Raw genomic sequence first — 20,014 nt, 5'->3', positions numbered from 1 at the left:
ACATCCGGATCTAAAATACAACACGTTTTGACGATTTTGTAATCTGTCTGTTTTTATTTTTCATTATTAGTGTGAGATTGCTTTTGGGGATTTTTCTGTTTTTTGAAACGAAGGATGGATGATATCATGAGTGTTAATCGTCTGGTTAGTTACGAAGTGTTTTAAATGCCGCTTCTTATTTTTTGTTTTATAAACTTAAATAAGACTAAGTGGTTCAATATCTTTTATTTATGATTTGCAAATTTGTTAATATTAATGTAACTAACTGTAATATTATTTTTTTTCATTATTTACTGTCTTCTTTTTTTGCTCTATCATCAAATGTAATGTTTTTATGATAATTCCCCCTTTATGATTTGTAAATTATTTAGATTTTATGAATAAAAATGCAAAAAAACTCATTAGTTTTACTTGTCCACTTTTTTCTATTTGTCTTGTTTTCACCGCCAACACGACGATTAAATTTGGGATGAATGACTATCGTATGTTCAGTTTTTTATTGAAAGTTTCTGTGCCATGGCAATCATTGATATGATAATACTTAATTTCTAGAAAATGTTAGCAATGTTATATCAAGTTCTCTGTGATTTTTTATGCCTGTTTCTTTATTGAAATAACTTTAAAGAAATTAGCATCAAATTTCATAATTTGGTAAAAAAATTGTCTCTTATCGAAAAAAAATATTTATACTGTATTTTTCTAAGAAATTTTATTGCTTTTCAAGAGCAGTTTTACAAATCCTACCCTATCAATTCCTGTTTGTGCCAGCTACGATCACCCATGGGTCTAAAAGAGCTTTTATATGCAAACCTTTTTTTTTTTTTTTAGTTTCTTTGCTACTATTCAAAATTTGGAGTTCTTAAGCACTTTTTTTAATCATTCTTAAAAGTAAAACAAAAATCATGTATGTTAATTGGTAGCATTTCAAGAATTTTCTGTGAACTGTGATTCTAACAAATTTTATTTTAATCAACAAATGCTCTTTTGCAACAAATGCTTCTCAAAATTATAACCATTTTATCAAATAAATTGTAATAATTTTTTTGAAAATTTAGTAATTATTTATATTTATGCTTAGTTTTGATATATATTTTTGAGATATCATGCGTAATAATTATTTTTATGTTTTGAGAACAATTTTCAAAATATGCTTCACATTCATTTAATTATTATTTTTTTTATTTTATTTTAAATTAAATAAGTTACAAACTTTAATACGAAATGATCAATAGTTGTGAAAATTAATCATATTCATAATTATTAATATGTATTATAATAGGTATACTATTAATTTTAGACATAAGTTTGGAGAATATTCTCCTTGATGAGAATATTCTTCAAAAAATTAGTGGAATTTTTCCTTACTACTTATAGTAGTTTTAAGATTTTTCTTTTACTATACCATGTTATATTTAAGTATTGAATGGTTTTATAGGAATCAGTGTACAAGAATCTCGCTAAAGAAGTTGACAGCATTACAAGTTCTAATAATCAAGAGCTAGGAGTTTCAGATGAAATTAAAGCCATTGCATCTGAAAACGAGAAACTTGAATATCGTATCAATATTTTGAAGAGAGTGAGTCTCCTACTTTAACAATCAATGTACCTATTAATTATGGTAATTAATATTTTGTAGCATAATAATTTAATTTATTATTATTTTTTTATAGAGAGCTGATGAATTGATGGAAAGTGTTGCTTTGAAAGGATCAATTTTAAAATATTTAGCAGATATGTTCAGTGCAGCAATTCACAAAAGTTTCCCCGAACTTGAAGATTTTGATGCTGTTGTGACTCGTTCCACTTCAGAAAAATTTGGTGATTATCAGTGCAACAGTGCTATGAATGTAGCACAAGTAAGTTAGTGCTATATTTTATTTCTCTATCTCTCTTATTAAAACGTTCATCATATTATTCATGTAATTGTGTGAGTACAGGGAAACCTCCTGTAATGGGCACTCCTGTGAAACGGATCCCCCTCAATATGGACCCCATGAATATTCTATGAATAAACCATTATGTACTTTCTCCGCAAAGTGGACACTCTCGTAACCGGCTGCAGAGTGTCATTTTTGCCCTGAAGTGTTATTTTTTTATCTCTTCAAACTGGACATTATTTTTGCAACATAGAAAAAAAAACTGCTTTAAATTGCAAGAAATATATGCAACATTTAGCCATTTTTAAACCATGTAAGTTTTTTTGCCTTATCCATAACTAAAAATATTGTTAAGCTATTTCACTACTGAAGAATCAATCCTTCTCATATCACCTTGCCTTATCTTTGTTAAGAAAGGTTAATCCAGACAGCATCACCTTTTTATCTGGACGACACAGGTTATAATACCCCATTAGCTGAAATGACCTTTTAAATGCTTTCAATGTTTCTTCCCCGCTGAAAATTTCTTTCATTGTCTTATAAATTTGAAGACTGTATTTAATCCAGCTGGGATAAAAAAAAAAGAACAGAAATTGATATTTGAAGCATTCATATAAATGAAACATTTATTCAGACACTTGATAGATGATTAATAGTGTATTTATCAACCCCATAGGTCCTCGTACCTTAGAAGTAAGCATTGATTTCTCTTGTTTTCTGTGTATCCTGGGATGTTTACTTTTACGGAGCTATTAACTATGTTTCCCGTCAAGTGATGGATAGGTGTAAGGGAGTGTAAACCTAATAATTGATACCGAATGTGTTAATAGGAAAATGATTCTCATTTATCGGTAGCTGCATCTATAATTCTATATTTATATCAAACTTTTTCATACGTTCTTTTTGTATAGAATAAAAATAGTTTTTTTAAGTTTAAATAAATATTCTTGTAGGTAGTTATTGTAGATTATTTAATTATTTCTATATCATTGAAAATATTATAAAAGCAATTTACTGTGTTAAACTTCGTTATTAGGGTACCCTTCCTGTTAGAGGACAATTCTCTTAAACTGAGAATTTTTTTCAGTCCCAAGAGTGTCCACTTAACTGAGGTTTCTCTGCATTTGTGTAATAGTGGTGAAAATTAAAATGTAGATAAGATATAGGTATGCTATTATTACTATTGATTGATATTTTAGTATGAACAGATTCTTATTTACCCTTGCTTCATAAATTGTTTCAAATCATTTTCTGAATAGTTGAGTTAATGATTCAGTAATATTTTACCTGTATTACGGAAATTTGTGCATTACCATGAGAAAGAAAATTAATATGAAACAAGTTTTGAGCTGGAAAAATACTAAAATTTTTTCTTTCTTTTTTGTCATGCCCTGTATGTATCATAAATTTACTTGTATTGTTCAGGTTTGTTTTGAATCTTTATTATAATTTACAAATTTAAAAAGAAAAGGAAAACGTTAGAATAAAACTGTTTAAAACTTGATTAAATCCAATCTAATGTGTACACCTTAATGTATGAGCTGTTAATAATTATTATAAGTCAAATTAATTTGACTAATAAGCAAGAAAATTTTTTTTTCTTTAAATATTTTTATAAAAAAAATTTTTTGGCAACATAATATCTAGCAGGATGAAAAAAACTTTTATTGCTTAAATGTAATTATTACAAAAACATTATGGGCAATGTGGAACACATGATGTTTTTGATAGAAGGTATCTTAATTTTTATCCATGATGAAAACTGTAGAAAACTATCACCCATATGCATATATGGCAACGTTACTTTTAAAAAGTAACGAGTAAAAGTACAAGTATTTTTAAAAAAAGTAACGAGTAAAAAGTAAAAAGTTCTTATTTTAAAAAGTAACGAGTAAAAAGTACAAGTAAAAGTACAAGTACTAAGCAAAAAAAGTAACGATTTAAAAGTACATTTCCAGGAAATCGAAAATTCAAAGTAACCTAAAATTTTATTGAATAATATTCTCATGCTCTTTAAAGTTCTTGCCAAATTGTTGTAATTTATTTAAATTTAATTATTTTTAATTTTGAAAGTTATGGATTTAAATTTATTTTTAAATTCGAAAGAATATTATAATATAATTTTATAATATAATCGCATAATATAATTTTAAAATCAAATATAGTTTTAATTTCAAACTTTTTATGGATTTGCACGAAAAAGAAATTTTATCTATTGATTTTAATTTTTAGTTTATTATTTTCATTTATTTAAATTACCATTGATTTAAGATTGTTTTACTCTTCAGGAAAGCGTTTTAAAAACACAAACATAAACAAAGCAAACACGGGGTTTCAGATAGCTCTGTGATCTTTGAGCTAGTAAAAAATAATTGAATGTGCAGTATAAGTTGAAACAGAAGGTATTTAAACACGAAGTTAGCTGTGAATGCATGTATATTGCACATTAAAAAAAAAACCTAAGCATTTTTTTTCAATTTAATATTTTTTTTTTTTGGAAAGCTTACTGAGTTTTAGAAAAAAAGTAACGATTTCGTTCGATATTTCCGTTACAAATACTTGTACTTTTTCCCTAAAAAAGTAACGAAAGTACAAGTAAAAGTACTAAATTTAAAAAGTAACGAAGTACAAGTAAAAGTACGTACTTTTTACTTGTACCGGCGGTACAAGTAACGAAAGTAAAAGTACTGCCATATATGCCCATATGTCAAATGTCTGCAAAAACCTGGTTCAATGCACATATGAGTTTTAAATATTTTGATATTATTGTATTGTTTTTAAGCTATTGCATAAAATTATTTTAAAATTTATTATAAATTTTTTTATTTTAGATTTTGCGACAAAAGGGTGCTAAATTGCCTCCAATGGAAGTAGCTGCTAAAATAGTTGAAAACATAGGGCCTAATTCAGTTGCTGAATCAGTAGACATAGCTAAACCAGGCTTTATCAATGTGAAAGTAAAATCTAGTCTTTATAGTCAACGCATAAGTTATCTCCTTACTGAAGGAGTGAAACCACCTCCAATGAAAAAACAAAAAATTGTTGTAGATTTTTCATCTCCAAATGTTGCGAAAGAAATGCATGTTGGACACTTAAGGTAATAAATGTGTTTAGCCCTCAGAGCTTTTTTAAATTGCAGACTTTCCTACACCAAAAAACTGGTTTTAATCACATTGTTCAATGAGAAAATAGAGTGTTGCAATGAAATTTTGGTACAAATTTACCTAGGGGCTCAATGCTTACAATTTATTATGTGTGACAATATATATGATATTATATACGTATATTTGTTGATACATGTGACAATATTTATATTATAAATATGTTTTGTATTTAAAAAAGATTCAAAGAGAGATTTGTCTCTATAAAATATTTTTCACCTTCCTTGAAGATAATGATAATTATTTATTTGTTACTATATATGTATAATGAGAAAATATTTTAGCAGTTTTCCCAAATTTTTGGTTTTAGTGCATCAAATCATATGTTAAATAGGTTGGTAAAAAAATGTATGAAAGTTATATTATTTATTTGTCAAACAATTCTTGGATTTACTATGAAGTTGTTGAAATCTCTCAAACTTACAATAAATTGTGTTGGGTTGAATGTTAGGTATAAAATTAGTTATTCTAATAAACATTTTGACATTCATGTGTTGAAATATTGTTTTATCAAATCTATCTGTATTTTAACTTAGTGAAAATCTGCACCATTAACTAATAAAAGCAAAAAACCATATGAATAAATTATGTAATAGCGTGCATCAAAAATTCATTACTCAAATGCGCAATTGAGATGTCGTAATATTATTCTACTAATTATCAGGATTTTAAAAAGTATTTAAAAATGTGTTGTAGTAACTCAAATAGTAAATTTTAATAGCATTGTTAAACTTATAAAATTTGTTAGTAATAATTTTCTAAATATGCTTTTCTCTTTATATTTATTACAATATCTTCGCTGTAGTGTTAATTCTCTTGAATTAGGAAAGTGTTTGAATTTTTTTTTAAAGTAAATATTTATTTTTTTCAGCTTGCTAAGTAGAATATAAAACTTAATTACTTAGATAAATCGTTTTTAAACATGAATTTCAGAATAAAAATTGTATAACTGTCCTAGGGAATGTTTGAAATATCATACTCTTTATCTCTTATCAGTTTTATTTTGCAAATGAAAACAGTTCTCCAAGTATAAAGTTTGTATATCATTGCTAATCTCAGTTTCATGTTGATCTTTTAGTTAGTTTCTTTTGTGTTAATATCTGTTTTTTTTTGTAGATTTTTTAGAATTTATATTAATTTCTAAGAAAATATTTAAATTACTTTAATTTTTTGAGGAGTCATTTTGTTTTAAATTTTTGCATTAGATCCACCATTATTGGAGAAAGTATTTGCCGACTTTTAGAATTTTGCGGGAATGATGTGCTGAGAATCAATCACATAGGAGATTGGGGCACTCAGTTTGGCATGCTAATTGCTCACTTGCAAGATAAGTTTCCCGATTATCTGGAAAAATCTCCCTCTATTCAAAACCTCCAAGAGTTTTATAAGGTGAAATAAATTTTTATTATGTGTTTTTACATATTGAGAGAGCTTGTAAATTTTCATGGAGTGATACTTATATTCTTAAATTATCTTATAGTCATCATCATTAAATTATATTCTTCTAATTTACTTTTGATAATTGTTTTGACAATGCATTTTTTCCCTCACAAATTAATGAAATTACAAATATTGAATTGTATCTTCAAAGTGTAGAAACATTTTGTAGCCAGTGTTCTTTTTATTTTTTAAGTAAATTGTCATTGTTATTATATAAATAAAAATAAACTGACGAAAACATTTTTTTTTAAACAAAATAAAAATAGTTCAAAAATTTATTATCCTTTATACTGAGTAACTATTTTCCATTACAAATAATTTACTTTTTTTTTAATATTTATTATTAGTCATTTTCTGTTGCAATTCTTAAATGTGGAAAATATTAGATCAGCTTTGATAACTTAAACTGGAATTAGATTCACTAAATTTTTTCTTCAGTGAATCTTTGTAATTTTGTAAAATTTCAAACTTTATTAAGTTAGAAACTTAATGTGAAATTTCTCTCATGTTTGTACCATCCTGTATCTGAATGAATTCTGTTTGACTGCTTTTTTATTATTCTCTGAAAGAAAACTAACTAAATAATTTATTGAGGTATGTGAATCTGAATTGTTCTAATGATAAATGGTCCTTCTAAATTTTTTAAAACCTAAATGGTCCTCCTAAATTACCTAAATGGTCCTCCTAAATTCTTTTATTAAGCCTAAATAGTTCTCCTAAGTACTCCTTTTGACAACAGATGGTGCTCTTTTCCCCTTTAACTATGTTGGGAGCCCTGAAATTATTATTTTAAAATTATTGAATTTTCTAGTATTTTTTTAAATCTTTATTTATTAAAAGAATGAAAAGTACTAACAACTTTTAATAACCTATAGATGTTTGCTTGGTTGCAGAATAAGTAAAATATTCATGTAATTGAATAATCAATTGCAGGACATTTGGAAATAGATAGTCAAAATTTATCAATTTTGAAATACTTCTAAATAATTTTATTATTCCATAAGTAATCATAAATAATATTGATAATGTAAACTGGAGTAATAGATTGCATTAAATCTAAGTTTTGTACTAAATTTGTAATATTTTGATTTTTATAGGAATCTAAAAAAAGATTTGACAGTGATGAAGAGTTTAAAAAGAAGGCATACTCATGTGTTGTACAGTTACAAAATTATGAACCAAACATGATGAAAGCCTGGAATCAAATATGTGATGTTTCACGAAAAGGTGATTTTGAATCGCACGATTGTTAAAGAAATATTATTGATAATTGCTTTGTTTTAAAATTTTCTTTGAACATTTTTCATCTCAATTTTAAGTTATTTATTGCAAAAAGAGTTGATTATGAATCTCTTGTTGTAGTTCAGAATTTTTCAGGGATTTATTTCACTTATTTTTTTTCTTCCAAGGAATGATTGACATAATTTTATTTTAAGAGATATGATCTTTATTTTTGTAATATACTTACTGTAAAATCCCTCATATTTTGCTCAAAAACGTTCATTTTTGTGAGGAGGCAGTTATATGGTACTACTGCCTGTAAAATGCCAATGACAATCTTAATATTACCAAATCAACATGTTTGGTTCAAAAAAGTATTAATCAAAAGTATTAATAACCGTCATTTTTAGAAATATAACCAATGTATAACCGAATAATTTTATTAAATAGATTCTAAAAAAAATTAATTAGAAATTTTTTTTTTTTTAAATGTATTTTACTTTTTATTATTAAATTCTTATTGTTTAACTGTTTTTATTTATTTCAGAAATTGGCAAAATCTATGAATGTTTAGACATAAGCTTAATTGAGAGAGGAGAATCTTTTTATCAAGAGCGAATGAAAACTCTTGTGAAAGAATTGGAAAAGCGAGGTTGTCAATTTATTTTGAAAAATATTCTTATATCATACATTTTTTTACATTATTATAATCTAATGTAAGCCAAGAAAGTCATATCGTAATATGTTTGAAAATCAGTTGTATAATAATTGAACTATAATTGTTTCATAACTAATAAGGTTTTTTTTTTGCTTTAGTTGAAATTTTGTAGTTAACCAATGTAAAGGAAGTACACCAAATATTTTTTTTATGATTAAGTTGCTTGTAGCTCAAAATTGATTTAAAATCTATTATATTGCTTATTTTTATATCTTGCTGTGCTCTCCTTATGATGGATGAAGAAATTACACTAATAAAAACTTTAAAAATTTTACATAAACTCGGATTAAACATCTTCTTTGGGCTGATTTTTTAATTGGTTGAAAGAATTATTAAACAAGGGAAAAAACTTGAATACAGCAAAATGGATTTTATTATATTTTTCTTTTATAAAAAATTAAATTTAAAGAAAGTTCATTAAAAATTTTCACTTCTGCTCTAATAATCAATTTCGTATAAATCGGCACATTTCTTATCATATTACATTTTGCCTCTTTGAGATCCTAGAAACTTTTAATCTGATTTTACTTTCAAAAGAAAAAAATTAGTTACTTTTTGCAATAACATGAGAGTTTCGTGATATCTCTATTTTTTAATTTCTTAACTTTAAAAAGTTATTTTTTAGTATTTTTGTGTATGAAAAAAAAATCTAATTTTAAATTTATTAAAGGATTCACAAATTGAGTTATTGAAAAATAATCTCATGCAAAATTGCAAAAAGCATTTACATTAACTTACAAAAGGCCAAAATGAAAATCTAATAATTTTTAAAAATTTTCATGAAATGTGTTTAAAAAGCATATTTTTGGAATGTGCCAATTTTTTAGATGCATTTTACATAACTGTGTATTAGTCTCTGTAGTTCGGCTGATACTTCAAATTCTAAAGAACAATTTTATTTTATCATTCTTGCACTAGAGATTCAAAGTTTAGAAGAACTAAATTATCAGTTACAGTTTTGAGTTTTAATTGAATTATCACATATTCTTTAAGTTATCCGAACATTCCTTTTCTTTTTCTTAATTAAAGCTTATTTTTTCTCATAGGAGTTCTAATAGAAGAAGATGGAAGAAAAGTTTTTTTTGTTGAAGGATTTAATGTTCCCCTTACTGTAGTTAAGTCAGATGGTGGTTACACCTATGACACTTCTGATTTAGCTGCTATACGACAAAGAATTGAGGAAGAAAAGGGTGAATGGCTTATATATGTAGTTGATGCCGGTCAGGTGTGTGAATAAAGACTTTTATTTTATCATTTCTTGCCCTAGAGATTCAAAGTTTAGGAAAACAGAAGAACTAAATTATCAGTTACAGATATTTTAAATTGGCGAAACATAAATGTTCATATATCTCACTACGAGTGATTTATTTTACCTTAGCATGATTTAATTAATAAATTTACTTAAAGAAATCTTGAGAATATTTTATATTGAATTTATTAATATAATAATCCAGGGACTAAATTTATTTGTTCTACTTTGTATATATATTTTTTTTATTCCTTTCCTTGCTTTAAAATTTATTACTTTAATGTATCTTTATCATTAATTATGATTTAATTTTTTGATGTACCAATAAAAAATATTTATTAAGTTTGTAGAACCAACATCATGAAGACTGTTTTTACCTTAAATTCATATTCTTCTAACCAGAGTTGTTCTACTCAGAATCTGAATTTTTTTTCAGATCTGTAGGTCTCAAATTAAAATTTCCTCCAAATCCCAGGAAAGTATTATTATTAAGTGATTGTTAATTTTAAATTAAACATTTCTATTTTAGTGATTTTTCATGTGCAATTAAATTAAAAGGCATTTTATTAAAAATTATATTTTATATTGTAACAGTTGAAGAAATAATTTTTTTAAAGATATATATGTGCAAAAATTTTTAAACTGTACAAAACAATTATAACACTCATTTATAAGTGTGTTATAAAAATTTTTTTGTATATATTCATGAACCACAAAACTATTACAAATGATACTTTGAATTCATTTGTATATCAATTGATTATAAATAACAATGTAAATTAAAATATAGCTTATTATTAATTCATTTATTGATCTTGATTTTTCGATATTTTTAATAATTTTCTTTTTTTAATTGTTCAGTTAAGTACAGGCTCAAAAACATTCAAATGTAAATAATTAAGTTTGTGATAAGTAATAATTATATCAATTGTTATAATATTCATTCTATTTAAACTTTTGTTTACATAATTATATATATATATATATATATATATATATATATATATATATATATATATATATATATATATATATATGTGTGTCTAAATAATTTTCTTAAGACCTCTTTTAATCTGTAGGACCTAACTTTTTATTAATGGAGTCAGAGTTGAGCAAATTTTTCTAACTCCACATCCCTGGTTCAGCAACAATCTTGTGAGCGCCAGTGTAGTTTAGAACGACTTCAAAATGTTATAATCCCAACATAAAAATTTAATCAAGTCAAATCAAACTGTCATCTTTTTGGCAGTTACAGTGTGTTATTAATTTTTTGGTATTTTATTATATTATTTTAAATTAAAGAATAAAATAAAGAAGAAGAAAAAACATTTTTAAACATATAGACAATTTTTTCATTTTTTTTTTCAAATTTGGTGATTAATTTCTATTTTGTATTTTCAAACTAAACAAGTGTATAGTTAAGGAAAATGTTAGATTTTTTTTTACTAGTTTGAACTATTGACAACATATATTCTTACTTTTTTATAATATATTCTTACTTTATAATAACTTAAATCCATGAAGTTTGCTGAAACCATGCTTTTGTTGAAAAATGTAATATTTCAACTCTACTAAATATCCTGTTTCTTATTTTTATGTTTTTCAAAAATATATTGTTTTATGAATTTTTTTCAATTACATATTAGTATGTTTCATATAATAGAGATGTTTCAAATATTTGGTTATAATTCTGCAATCTGGCCCTCTTGTAGAATAATTGGTAGGCTGAGTCTTGAAGTATTCAATCTGCCAAATAGTTATCTTTTTTAAATAATAATGTTAAATAATAAATAATAATTGGTTCATTTTTGAAAATTAAAAAAAAATTTTAATGAATTGATCAAAAATTTCTGAATTATCAGTAATTTAATATTTTGTATGGGTATTTTAAGTAAATGAATGAAAAAGATTAACTAGAAAAAAATTATCAGTAATCTCCTTTTTGAAATATTGTTCTAAGTGGGGAAGAATCACTGCTTATTTTTAATTTTCAAAACACCATCATTTAAGAAAAGGACTTCAGATTTTGAACAAAGGAGGGAAGAAAAAAAAAGATTAATCAGTATTTTGAAAATATCTGACTAACAGTCAATTTCATTTCAATTCACTAATAAATATTTATTAAATGAATTATATTATTTTGAAGGTAACTTCAAAATTTGTTTCTCACACACAAGGTGTTATTTCATTAAATTTAATAATAAGAAATGCAGTTTTAAAATATTTACATATTTGCCTTAATTCTTAAAATTAATTCAAATTTTAAAATGAAAATAATTTATGTCAAACATTTCCTCTCAACTCTTATAATTCCTTAGCTCATAGTTTTGCATACATCTAAATATTTCAACTCAAGATAAAGATTATTTTAAATTGAGTTCTATTAAAAATGTATAACATATTTTTTTACATTTAAACTATTTTAATAATAAATGTTTGGCCAAATACTGAATAATTAGCATTCACGAAACCAAATAGTAAGTGAGTAGCTACTTTGATTTTTCGAATTAGGCCAAAATCTTTATTTGGTAAATCTGATATATATATTATATGTGTGTGAAGCTTTCTTGTTGCTTAATTCAGGCAAAAGAAGCGTTTTTTCTTTACTGTATACTTGACTTTTTTATTTTCATTTATGTTTCTTTATTCTTGTTGAAGTTTGAGGTTTAAACTATTTTTGCAGTCTTTGCATTTGGAATCAATTTATAAGGCTGCCAGGCAATTAAAATTCTGCCCACCACAAGTTAGAACTGATCATGCAGCTTTTGGGCTTGTGTTAGGAGAAGATAAGTAAGTATGAAATATATTGTGCTGGCATAAAATATATCTAAATTTAATGATTTTGTGTATAATAGTTCATGTTTTGTCACTATTTTAGTAGTACATTATTATTAATTTATTTCTACAGTTTTGAGGAATCTTATAAAAATAAATATTTTAGTAATTTTTAAACAACACAATACAAATCGTCTGATTAATTTTAAATTGCTCAATTTACTTTTTAATTTTTAAATACTATATCATTTAATAGTGAAAACCTTATTATTTCTCACATTATTTTGGAAATTTTCGTCACGCATTTCAACTTTTTGTATATATATAGAATCATATAGTTATTTTATATTTTAAACATACATTATAATATTAGTAGAAACATTAATGTAGGTAAACTTAGATTGACTGAATGACAGCATACATCATGAAAATAAATTAAAATTAGGTTTATAGAATTCATGTGTGTAGTCTTTTATATAATTTTATTTTAGAAAGAAATTCAAAACTCGATCTGGCGATACTGTGAAACTCGCTGATCTCTTAGAAGAAGGATTACAAAAGAGTTTGCAAAAGTTAAAAGAGAAGGAAAGAGATGAGGTGAGTTGATGACTAAATAATAAAATCATAATTTTGTGAAAAATGTTTTTATAATATACTATTAAATATGCATATTGATTGTGCTGCTGATATTCTCTGAAAGTATTCCTTGTTTGATAAACTTTTCTTATCATTAAGATGCTCTAAGTGAGTTTAGTTTCAATTGTATCATAGACTGAGAAGAAGGGAGGAAATTAATCACCATGAGTAACTTTGATTTAATACCTAAATTTTCACCTGCTACTGAGTAATCTCAATAATTTAGGGAGTGTCTTGAATATACTAAATTTGCTACAAGCATAAAAACATACATTATCTTATTAAACATGCTATTTGAGTGGAACTCTTAATTTTAGTCTCAGAAACGTGGGGATTTGTTGCATAATATTACTATAATCTAATGTTGTTAGTACATCTTCTGTATTGAGTTGATTGTTCAATTTTTAGCTTATCACATTTGTAGTTATAAAATATTAAACACTCTTTAAGATTTCAGGAAAACACCAGATTCTATTTTGTAAGAAAAAGATACTAACAGAGCTGTTAATATTAACATAATCATAATTTTTTTTAAAGCTCTTTAACGTGAGTAAGTATTCATAAAAAAATTACATTACAATAATTATTTTAAAATGTATTTGCTAGTTATGCATCTGTTTATTTTCATTCATGTTTTATCCTACTGATTATTAGTTTATTTCGTGTAATAAGTCTCGTTTTAAGACATGCTTCATTCTACTATAAATTCTTGACCTAAGATGATAATGTTTTCTAAATACCGTTAGTGTATGGTGCATCTATTTTTGCATTGGGAACAAAAAAAATTAATCATTTGTGCCTCACTTTTTCAGGTTCTGACTCCTGAAGAACTCAAGGCTGCTCAAGAAGCTGTAGCATATGGCTGTATAAAATATGCTGATTTAAGTCACAATCGTATACATGATTACGTGTTTTCTTTTGAAAGAGTGAGCTTCTTTTTGCTTTGAAATTTTTCACTCTTATTTGGGATTTAATATTTATCTTTTAATATTGCTTTATTTTTATCACCCCTCATTTCCAGATGCTTGATGATCGAGGAAATTCTGCTGTTTACTTATTGTATTCTCTTGTTAGAATTAAGTATGTATTTTTCTTTCTTCTAATAAATTTGAAACTCTTGTCCGAAATATGCTATTTAGCATTGTTCAAAATTTTTGGATTTATTTGTGCTAAATCAACTTAAGAAGATTTTAATCATAAATTTAATAATATTTTTAAATTGTATGTTAACAATTTTTTTATTTCTTGTTGTGAAATTCGTTGTTTGTTATAAAATATAATTTAAGCTACAGTGTTTACCCTACTCGTTTTTAGAAGGGAGGCGCGCGACCTGCATGCCCCTTGATCCATATTGATCTTGATTCTCTTTTTAAATTTATCATTGAGGTGCCATTGTCATTGCCATCTCCTGCTGTTCTGTTTATAGATCAGTATCATAATCCTTGAGCTGGACTTGGGGATCATTTACTAAATATGTATTTTCTTGTGAATCCTTAGTGCAGTCGTTAATCACAAAATTTCCTTCTTCCTTTTATTCATTTAATTTAGTAAAGATAATAATTAATTGATGTATTTACCTAAGAGACCATCTACTAATTACATTTAAAAAAAATTTACTTTTATTGTACCTTTATTACGTTTAAAATTTTCAGTTTTAATTTCTTTTATTAAAAAAAATACTCAATATTATTTAGAGGCAAGATTTTGAGAAAGCGTGAAATGAGGGACTTTCACTATTTTAAAATACAGCAAAAAATCTCCTGTCATTCAGATTTCTCATTCCAAAAATCTTTAATTCATCTCTTAATTATTTGATTTAAAAACAACTGAAATTTTATTCATGTTTGATTGTTAATGATTTGTTAAATGTTACGAGTTCAGGGTCCATATAATAATTTACTTCTGACAAAAATGTTTAGTTTCAATACTCATTATATTTACGTTTCAAAATTATTTAAATTTTTTAATAATTTCATTAAAGAAATACTAGGTAACAAATTTTATCAAAAATTTCTTAGGGGCCATTCACTAATTTAGATTTGCAATATAAATTTATTAAAGTTTTCTTAATTTGCTTAATTCTTTACATATCTTTATAAATTCAGTATAATCAATAATGTTAATCCTGTTAACGTTTGTTAACTATGCTTTAAATAGATTATTTAAGTCTTAGAAAATACACTCAATATAATAGTTAAATTAATTATAATTTTAAATTTATTATAATTTTAAATTAAAAAATTTTACATAAATAATCATTTTTTAAAAAAATAGCATGAGCCACTCAATATTGAATATGTTTAAAATTATGTATAAATTATTTTATGGTGGCTAATATAATCAAGAAAAAGAGTTCTTTGTCAGAAACTAATTATTTTATCATGATCATGTAAAGTCTTTGAAAATTATTTTGTTAATGTATATAGTGGTTAAAAATATTTTTTGAGTGCTTAAAAAGATGCTTGTTTTTTGTTGAAAAACTTGGCTATGCACCTTGCACTTGATTTGCTCGAAATCAATGCTGTGTTTCGATTAGTTTTTTTGACAGTCATCATATAATTTTTCAAAATTCCGATAATATTATGATAAGAGAAATTCAATTCACGAACCTGAGTGTTCACTGTTTGACCCGTTGATTCTATTGCTTTTCAATACATTTTTCCACAGTTATCCTGTTGATTTTTGCATATTTTTTAAATTTTCAATGTTTTTTATTACAGCATGTGAATCTCGAAATGTACATTTAATTAATCCCTTTCTGATCTAACTTATTCATATGTTTTTATCACACATACACCTGATATTGTCATCAATCTTTTTTTCAGCTATTGCTTCACAATTTTAAAAACTTTTTTTTTATGCATAAAGGAAGGAGTTTGTAATCATTTTTCAATTTATATATTGTTTCATGTGTTGATGGAAAAAATTATTAGAGAAAAATTTCTTTTTTCTCTCTTAATTAGTCTTTTATTTTCATTTGCTATGTACAAAAAAATAAAAAATTAAGCACTGCAAAGTGTAAGAAAAATCTTGAGAAGAAATTTTCTAAGAATTTCGAACTCATGTCTTTTTTTCTTTTTTTTTTTAATATAAATATTTTAATAAAAATAAATATTTTTCTTTTAACAACATCAAACAACTAAATTGAGATCAACAAATTATACTTTATTTCATTCCTTGATAGCTCAAATTTTTTTCTAGTAGTCTTTCTTTGAAAAAAGTTAACCACCCCAAGTACTTAGAAAGTTATAAAACTGTTTATGAGCCAAAGAGTACAATTGTGATCAAATTAATAAAAAACTATCAGTTAACCATGCTTTTTGTTTCTTCCATAACCATATTTTGTTTTTACAGTTATTTTTTTTATTATAGATCGATAGCCAGAAATGTTAATGTTAGTGAAGAAGTTATAAAAAATGCTTTGAAAACAACAGAGATTTCTCTAGATCATGCCAAAGAATTGAAGCTTGCAAAAATGATTTCAAGATTTCCAGAAATAATTATCAATGTGATTGAAGATTTATCTTTACATTCATTATGTGAATATCTCTATGAACTGTCTGTGGTGTTCTCTGAATTTTACAAAGATTGCTATGTAATTGCAAAGGAAACTGGTAATTTATTTTTTACTTTTTGAATGTATTTTCAAAATAATATATTTTAATTCAATTTTAGAACGGAAAGTATGTTAATGCTATTTAATGTTCAGAAAGCTTTAAATTTACTTAAAATGAACTCAGAGTTGTTTTCTTCCTCTAAAATCTGTTATTTTCCCCTTTACTACATTAGGACCTCTAAAAAAAAATTTTTTTTATAAATCAACTACTTTTCACTTATGTGGTTAAATTATCTCTTTTTAAACGCTAAAGTACAATGTGATTAAAAGTTATTTTGTTTAACTAGCAGTTGCATTTTTAACACTACTACCAAACTTTCCTTGCATGTTTATTCATGCTATGCCATAGATTAATTTGAAATAGTAGCTTCTAAATCCCACACTCTACAGTTTCAAGACTTGATATGTTGATTCACATAGAGTCATTAACATCAACGCAAATGGGGCAGAAAATTTGTTCATGATAAAAGTAGTTAACATTATCAGTTCAGAAATTTTTTTGGTGAAAATTGTACAATGCACATATATTTCATATTATCTATATCTGTTATATATTTCATTTCAATAAATATTTTTATTCTGCACTTTATATTAAAATAATAACATCTATACATCTAATAATAAATACAACCAATTATATTTAAAAATGGAATAAAGTTATAAAGGAAGAAAAAATATTATAGTTCAAATAAAATTCCAAAAGTTTACTTCAATTACTCCCTTTATTTTGTAAAAAAAAAACTGTAAAAAAATAAAAATCACTGAAAAATAGCTAAAAAATAGGAGTAAACTGATTTATTGCAAAAACTAAAGAGGTTTACTAATAAAATAATCACTAATAGCTCACTGTTTTAGTCTCTTATCCGTCTCTGCTTTCCAAAAGTCTTCTAAGTTATCAACAGTATCCAAAAAATGATATGAATTTTCATTTTGCATTACAAAAGATTAAACAGTTTTAATTGATTTCAACGCATCCATCAGAGGAAAGTAAACCAAAGTATTCACTTGTCTTCACACATCTTTGCAATTATCAAATATCAATTTCTTAGAACAACCTTTGAAACTGTTGGAGAAATAACTAACCATATTGAACAAAGGATCAATATGGGTATTCATTTCTCTATAATGCTTCTTTTTATTCACTCATATGAGGCAGCACCATGAGGTGAAAGAAAACTGTTCATCGTTTACAAAAGGGCTTATGTTGTTTCCCGTAATGCCCCCTCAACAGATTCAATTCATATAACTCTCTCATTTGACTGTTGTAATGTTACAAATAGCAGCAACACTATAACAAAGCATTCAAAAAAAGTTACTCTTATAAATATTAAACTGTGAATAATCAGTTTTCTTACCTATCAGAAGGGAAATAAATTTTCTATTGTTATTAAAAGTAAAATTTTTCCAAGAGTAATGAAATTGGAGTTCACCTTAAAAGATATTTCATGTTAAAAGTAGTTTAAAATATTATATCAGGACAATCTATCAAATTTGCAGATCATGTTTATGCGTTATGGTGTAATGTGTCTTGTCAGTTTTTCTTATAACTGGAATTTAAAAAAAAAATTCTTTTGTAATGATTAATAGTTATTTAATTGCTTAAAAAATTTATTTCTTATAGTAATCCATTCTTCAGAAAAATCTGGAAAATGGTAGAAATTTTGAATCATTCCAGAAGTGTCGATTTTCAAAAAATTATTTTAGACATTGAAATACTTAAATTAGATAAACTAGAGGAAAGTCAATTGTAAGCTCAATTGTCATTAATAAAAAAACATTTCCCTTTAAGCATAAACAATTGAAAAGTTGAACCAGTACTAGTTAGTGAAAAATCATGCAAAAAAGATAATAAGTACTTATTAAAAAATGGAATGTAATATAATCAAACTCGTTTATTTCGAGCTCAGATTTAGCAAAGAAATTTTAAATGGGTGGTGGATTAATTTTTAAAAGGCTATATAAATCCTGTTATTAAGCACTACCCGGATCTAACAAGCAACTTTTCCAAAACTTCTTGGAAAACTTGCTGAAGTTGTGAGGAACAAGTATTCAACTATTCATGGAAATTTCATGTCAAATTGGTTGAAAAATTATATATAAATAATGATCACTAAATTGTATAGACTGAAAATGTTTCTATGCAAACCATTGAATAAATTCTGTACCAGCTCATGTGTCTTTGTACATGTTCTTGACCAAATGTTTGAAAAATGCAGAATTTAAAAGGGATGGGAAAGAAACAAAACATCTGAAGATATAGAGTTTGCCGAAAAAATTTCAAAAATTTCTAGAATGAGCAAATTAATGCATTAACAAAAAAGAATATGTTTTGTGCCATGTGTTTTGTATTTTGACAAGTGCCTAAGTTAATTACAAAAAAAATCAGTATAAATAAAAATAGTTTTTAAAAAAAGTGCTTTTTATGCATTTTCCAGTTAATTTTTGTATGCTATAGATTTTATTTTTAACAATTTCACCCAACTCTGGTTTAAGGAGCAATCTGATTTAAAAAAACAAATTATTTGTCTCGGCCCCTACGTTCTCGGTATACATAAAAAAGGGGGCAAAAACAACCTTTTTAAAACTATTTAACATCATTGGGGTTAAAAATGTTCCACAAACTGTAAAGTTATAAATTGTAATTTTCTTTTTCGTTCTTTTTAGCGAGTAATTGGTTTCTTTTAAATGCTAAGTTTAAAACTTTGTTTAAATATTTTCTAGATAACCATAAATGTTCAGTTTTAAGAATTATTGTAGTATATGGTACATAAATATTTGTGGTATCATTTGAAAAAATCATTTTTAGTAAACCTAGATAAATTTTTGTTTAATGATCCTTTTGTTTTTATTTCTTTTAGGAGAAGTGAATATGAGCAGGCTGTTACTATGTAAAGCTACTGCTAGTATAATGACTACTGGTTTTCATATTTTAGGATTAAAACCTTTAGAAAAGATGTAATTGTTGTCTAATTTAAAATAAAATGATTTTTTAAAGTTATATGCTTTTTTTGTATTTTATCATAGTTGCCAACTCTACTGGATTTTCCAATAGACCACTGGATTTTGCGAGTTTCTACTGGTTTTAAAATTCTCCTGGTTTTTGTACATTTTAGAAAATTCCCTAAAATAGAATAAGTTTTCTTAAAAAATCCCTATTGAAATAGAATTTTTGCACAGATTATCGCTTGCTTAAATATTCAAATAAGTGTTACTAATACAAAATGAAGCAAGTCTTATTTATAAAACTCAGTTTAAAACTTTTTTTTTAATTCTAAAATTTTGAGTTTAGTATTCAGAGCTCCTTCTTTAGATTAATTAAAA

The 20,014-nt window shown here is 25.2% G+C and overlaps 1 protein-coding gene across 1 annotated transcript; it reads left to right on the top strand.

The window, feature by feature from the left end:
* The first annotated feature begins 4 nt into the window (after nucleotides 1-4).
* Nucleotides 5-19,691, top strand: ArgRS (arginine--tRNA ligase-like protein). The gene is made up of 14 exons (XM_043045764.3): nucleotides 5-144; nucleotides 1,436-1,576; nucleotides 1,671-1,856; nucleotides 4,709-4,974; nucleotides 6,244-6,427; nucleotides 7,576-7,705; nucleotides 8,247-8,351; nucleotides 9,464-9,642; nucleotides 12,350-12,456; nucleotides 12,933-13,038; nucleotides 13,890-14,003; nucleotides 14,099-14,157; nucleotides 16,450-16,691; nucleotides 19,552-19,691. Exons 1-14 carry the CDS (start codon nucleotides 115-117, stop codon nucleotides 19,650-19,652), a joined length of 1,950 nt encoding a protein of 649 aa, XP_042901698.2. The 5' UTR covers nucleotides 5-114; the 3' UTR covers nucleotides 19,653-19,691.
* The last annotated feature ends 323 nt before the right edge of the window (nucleotides 19,692-20,014 follow it).

This window comes from Parasteatoda tepidariorum, chromosome 7 (assembly GCF_982258835.1).
Source record: "Parasteatoda tepidariorum strain Cologne lab strain chromosome 7, Ptep-v5.0, whole genome shotgun sequence".
NCBI classification, from domain to species: Eukaryota; Metazoa; Arthropoda; class Arachnida; order Araneae; family Theridiidae; genus Parasteatoda; species Parasteatoda tepidariorum.
This window is presented reverse-complemented; position numbering and strand designations above follow the sequence as displayed.